This window comes from Tachysurus fulvidraco, chromosome 11 (genome assembly GCF_022655615.1).
Source record: "Tachysurus fulvidraco isolate hzauxx_2018 chromosome 11, HZAU_PFXX_2.0, whole genome shotgun sequence".
Taxonomy (NCBI): domain Eukaryota; kingdom Metazoa; phylum Chordata; class Actinopteri; order Siluriformes; family Bagridae; genus Tachysurus; species Tachysurus fulvidraco.
Window position 1 is genome coordinate 12,730,569 of NC_062528.1, and position 6,000 is coordinate 12,736,568.

Consider the following 6,000-nt stretch of genomic DNA (forward strand, 5'->3'; position numbering starts at 1 on the left):
ACTGAAAAATAAAATCAGAATTGACAAATTTAATAAATTGTACAATTTTCATAAAAGATAAAGCAAATTCTGTACATGTTTACCATATAACAGTATATTATTTATAATAAAATAATCATTTTAAAATCTTAACACTTCTACATTATCTAAACAGCAAAACATAATTATGTATACATTTCTTAACTGGTATTGATATTTGTACATCAAGCACAGTTGTACAATCTTGTCCTTGGTCTATGTAACTGACCTGACTTCAAGTTGTTCTTAAATATTAATTCTATCCCCCTTGACACTCTCCAGGACCTAAGATAGAGCCAATACAAAAGACAATTAGACCCACAGGTCAAATTAGAATATCATTAGTCCTTTTGTATACTGGCTACATATTATAACTAAAGATTGTGGAACAGTGTGTAATAAAGAAAAAAAGGTACACATGTAGAATGACTAACATGAGACACATGGCTAAAAATAGTAGATAACTGAGTTGGAATTTATTACTTTTGCAGAGTTCATATTTACCTAATTAGATGCAGGGTAGTTAAGTTTGTTATTACACAGATGTACCTACTAGTACTACTACTACTACTACTACTACTACTACTACTACTACTACTACTACTAATAATAATAATAATAATAATGAAGATATAGTCAACATATCAACATACATAAACGGTAGGTTTATATACAAGGAAGTGGATCCAGTTGCCCCCTGTAACCTCAGGGTACCCTCTTATAATTATGCTTTAGAAAAGACATTTGCATTTGGGAATAAATCAATTAAAATTTTTGCACCTTTTGTGGATGAACAGACTATACAGAAATAACAGATTTAATTACTCTTAATTACTGTTAATTGAAAAAGAGCACCCTATCAGCTGGGAAAATGGTTACAGTAGAGAAATTACAGAAAACATTTTCTTTTATAAAGACAGGAGAAACAGGAGATGTCTGGTTGGGGGTGGATGACAAAAACTTTATAAAATGGCATGGGGAATTTTATATTATTTAATTTTACTTGTAAATAATTTTGCAAACTACATAGATTATATATAGATTAATATTGTGATATAAAATCATGGTACTACAAAATATGGGATGGGTACTATGGGATGGGATGGGTATTAATACTATATAATCACTACAAAAACACTATAAATATCAAATTTTTTAAATTTAAGCTGCTGATTTATTGCTGTAATGTGAAGAGTTTATTTTTCCACTGATTTTCTATTATATCAATTAGTGGGGGATGTGGTGCCCTAGTGGTTAAGGTGTTGGACTTCAGAAGGTTTTGAGTTTGAATCTCATTTCCACCAGGCTGCCCCTGAGCAAGGCCCTTAACCCTCAATTGCTCAGTTGTATAAAAAGAGATAAAATGTAAGTCGCTTTGGATAAGGGCATCTGCTAAATGCTGGAAATGTAAATGTAAATGTAGTCTCAGCCACCATAATAGTCATATGTCTTACTTCTTACCAAAAGCTATGATCGATTGTTTATTATCTCCATGTACTTATATTTAAGCACCTTTCAAGGCAATAGATTAACTCAAGTGCTTTCAGAAGCATCTGCTGTCTTCATCACTGCTTATTTAGCACCATCTAGTGTCAGCTTGCACAGGTGTCTGGTGATAATTCAGTCCCTGGTTGTAGGAAGGATGAAACAAACACACACACACACACACACACACACACACACACACACACACACACACACACACACACACACACACACACACACACACACACACACACACACACACACACACACACACACACACGCACACGCACACACACACACACATGCTATATATATATATATTTGTGTGTGTGTGTGTGTGTGTGTGTGTGTGTGTGTGTGTGTGTGTGTGTGTATGTGTGTGTGTGTGTGTGTGTGTGTGTGCTCAACTTCTCATTTCAGAGTGAATACAAAGTTTCTGGCCCTGATGGCATTCCAGGCTATTCACTCAAGGCTTGTACATGAGCATGTTTGGCCTGTCCTTAGCCCAAGCAAATGTGTGTGTGTGTGTGTGTGTGTGTGTGTGTGTGTGTGTGTGTGTGTGTGTGTGTGTGTGTGTGTGTGTGTGTGTGTGTGTGTGTGTGTGTGTGTGTGTGTGTGCTCAACTTCTCATTTCAGAGTGAATACAAAGTTTCTGGCCCTGATGGCATTCCAGGCTATTCACTCAAGGCTTGTACATGAGCATGTTTGGCCTGTCCTTAGCCCAAGCAGTATTTGACAGCCCAAGACAGCCTCTGAGAGTACTGAAAATAAAAGTATAACTTATGGTAATTTATGTAAATATCAATGTTAACAAAATTTAACTTCATATGATCCTTAAGAGATATTCCATACATTTTCTGTACTGCATATACTACACCAAGCTGCGGGAAACCTATCCCAGGGGACTCTACGCACTAGGCAGAACAAACCCTGGACTGGGTGTACAATGTGTAGCATAGTTTCACTCACACTAATTTAGAAATGCCAATCAGCCTATAATGCATGTTTTTGGATTGTGGAGGAAACCAGACTAACTGGAGGAAAATCCCCCTTGTTTCACCTGTTATAATGCTGATACACAGTTTTTACATGGGAGAAAAGTGGGGAGCAGAAAAGTCTCTCAGAACACACTACATATATCAAAGCTTGAGATAGATGGGCTATAACAGCCTAACATTGGATTCCACTCCTACCAAGCAAGAACATTAATCTGAGGCCAGTCCCATTCCGGACAGTGGAAGATTACAGAACATGACCTGGCTTAGATTCAGTGAGCTGTGCTGACTGTAAAGAGATTAATGTTCTTGGCTGACAGAACTGGAACCTAAAGTGATCTCTAGATGTGGTCTTTCATTGTTGTAGCGCATCCTGTTTGCAATCTGTAATATGCAAATTCTAAATTTTATAAAGGTCTACAATACAAGATAAGAGAAGACTAACAATCTAAAATATTATTTAGCCAACGCCTAAACAAAAGGAGTTATGATTGTTTAATTGCTTTTTGTTTCTATTCATATGATAAAATAACAACTTCAAATAATTCATAGCATAAGAATAAATTCTTATTTCTTCTTTCAGTGAGAAATTTCTGGACCTTTTTACAGTAAGCAAATGTCTGCTTTTTATATTCATCCACCCTACTATATCTTTGACCCTAAAATGACTTGTGCAATACTTTTTAATTAATGCCAGGGGGGAAACTGTTGCTCAGTCTTCCATAGAGAAATTTCTGACACATAAAGGCAAGCTATATAAACTTGTTTCTGGTGAACAGTTCAGAAACCTGTCAAGCTTGTGACAGCAAGGTCTTAACTAAGTCAAGGTATGGCCTGTAATAAAATAATAATACTAATATAAATAATATATAATAATAATAATAATTATATATATATATATATTTAAAAGTAATATATTTAATGAAATGTTTTTACAATGCCTGTAATGTCTGTAATATCTACTCTGCCTTTTGTTGTTGTTTTTTACAGAATCATCAAAAATGCTCAATTTGAACATAACTTTATTGTTTTTGGCTTATGGACCTACTGGGCCTCTTACCTATGCAGTTTTCTTTGTCAGTTTGTTGACATATCTTACGACACTTTTTGCTAATTTATTGTTGATGCTGGTGATCTACCTTGACACAAGTCTTCACAAACCTATGTACATATTTTTGTTCAATCTGGCATTGAATGGACTTATTGGAAGCTCAGCAGTCCTGCCTACCATCATGAACAACCTTCTTGATAATATGAAAGTAATTTTCTTTGACAGCTGTTTGTTTCAAGTGTTCTGTGTCAATATTTATGGAGCATGTGCATATTTAATATTAATGCTTATGGCATATGATAGGTATGTTGCTATTTGTAAACCACTGCAGTATCACACCATAATGACAGCAACCAAAGTTAGGTTGCTTTTAGGCTTAGTCTATATTTTTCCAATTTGCTTTGTAGGTACACAAGTATACCTTACTTCAAAGATGCCTTTGTGTAGGTACACTATAAGCAAGCTGTTTTGTGATAACTTGGCAGTTGTCAGCCTCTCCTGTGTCAAGAATGTATTTGGGGACCTGTTTGGCTTGGCTTTGGTAGTTATGTTTGTTGTTTTTCCTTTGTTATTTGTGATAATATCATATGTAAAAATATTACTTGTTAGTATGAAAGCATCAGCAAATGCCAAAAAGAAGGCTTTAAAAACCTGCCTCCCACATTTAATCACATTTATTAATTTCTCATCAGCCACTCTTTTTTCTGTAATATATAATCGATTAAATGATTATCTTCAAAAAGAGCTTAATGTTTTTATATCTGTACATTTTATTCTGATTCCACCACTCCTGCATCCAATTATATATGGAATCAAAACTGAAAAGATTAGTCAAAGTTTCATAAAACTTATGCATAAAAGGGTTTTTGCACTTGATATACATTTTCAATCCGTAAAGACCATTTAAAGGCCCACTTTTGTTCTTTTTAATATTATTTGATATTTAATTTTGTCACAGTGCTCATCAAGCTAGTGTAATTCTGACTATACATTTTGCTTGACTTCATGATATGGAGAAATATATTTTTAAACTGTTTTTGGTGCTTTTTTGCGAGGGGTCAGTATTACAGTAATTGTGTGTTTGTAGTGTGACTGAGGGGCTATAAAGAGTACGCTGTAAAGCTTGGATGTCATCTATTTCTAGCCATCTTACATAAATGATGTTAACATATTTGCCTTGAAATGAATTATGTACAGTTACAGCTTTCTGCTTTATGTTAGACAACACTATATAAATGACTACAAAATGAAACATGTAAGATATCTAAATCTTTGTATAATGACACTTAGTAAGTGTACATGAATGCAAATATATTTTATGCTGAAGAATGAATCACAACAAATGTCTTCTGTAAACTGGAACTATAAACTGCTTATAGCTAAAACTTTCCAAAGAATATCTGTGCATATAAACTTTTCAGAAATGTTCTGATGTAAATATTTAAAAGCTCATCATCAAATAATCATGTTTTGTACGTGTTTTCCCGACAAATAAATTAAATGTGAGTTCATTGATTAATGGTATTCTTCTGAGTGCAGATTGTTGTGCACTGTAAACCAGAATAAGTATTACAGTACTCAAACGAATTGAGGCAATCAGTTGTTTTATAATGAGTAATTTAATTAAAAAATAATCAAACATTGCATTTCACATTAACCGCAAGTATTTGAGTTGGTAAAATGAGTAGTTTGATTAAGTTTTAATCATAAAGCCCAATTTCTACAAACTCCAGATTCTTAAACTTTGAGGATTTTGACTTTTTGACTTTATGAACTCAAAAAAAAAAATGAGGCAATCAGTTGTTCTTTCAGAATGTAATTTTTGATTACATTTAAATTGAAAACTCAAAACTCAAATATTTTCAGTAAATGCAACGTAAAATATTCATTCACTTTACTGACTGCAATAATTTAACAGAACTAAAAACTGAAAGTATTTTAGAACTGAAAACCAACTGAAAACCAAGCATTTTGTGTTTAATAAACTCAAACGATTATTTATTTCTCTTTTACTACTTTTAATTGCCCAGAACTCAAATCACACAAGATTTCCTTCAAAACGTAAGATATGTACAATGACTACAACTCAAAAATCATCTTTTTCTGCTCTTGCTTTTCCTGTAACCACCAATCATTAAAAGAAAAAGTGAATTATCTCCAAGATCTGGTTCATCCACAGCATTGCGATTCCATGCGAGTGGACAGGACAAGATGACAGACACTTATAACATCCATAATGAAAAAGGCAAAAATGTCTAAAAGGCCACTGATGTTTGTGCCTTTCCTGTACTGAGAAGATGGAATGACTTGGTCGATGGCAGATCAAGTTAATAAAACTTATTATAGCACCAGGGGTCACAACTAAATTTAAAAAATTTCATCTATAGTCTACAGCTGAAAATGTGTTACCAGCCAACATAGAGACATTTATAGAAATGTTGCTTTATGTAT

The 6,000-nt window shown here is 33.7% G+C and overlaps 1 protein-coding gene across 1 annotated transcript; it reads left to right on the forward strand.

Annotated features, from left to right (window-relative positions):
* Positions 1–3,499: 3,499 nt before the first annotated feature.
* LOC113643461 (olfactory receptor 52K1) lies at positions 3,500–4,456 on the forward strand. Its single transcript, XM_027147742.1, has one exon. It carries the CDS (start codon positions 3,500–3,502, stop codon positions 4,454–4,456), a length of 957 nt encoding a protein of 318 aa, XP_027003543.1.
* The last annotated feature ends 1,544 nt before the right edge of the window (positions 4,457–6,000 follow it).

Bases quoted from the DNA above. Each gene is read 5' to 3' on its own strand.
- LOC113643461 (XM_027147742.1), top strand. From the start codon at position 3,500: ATGCTCAATTTGAACATAACTTTATTGTTTTTGGCTTATGGACCTACT.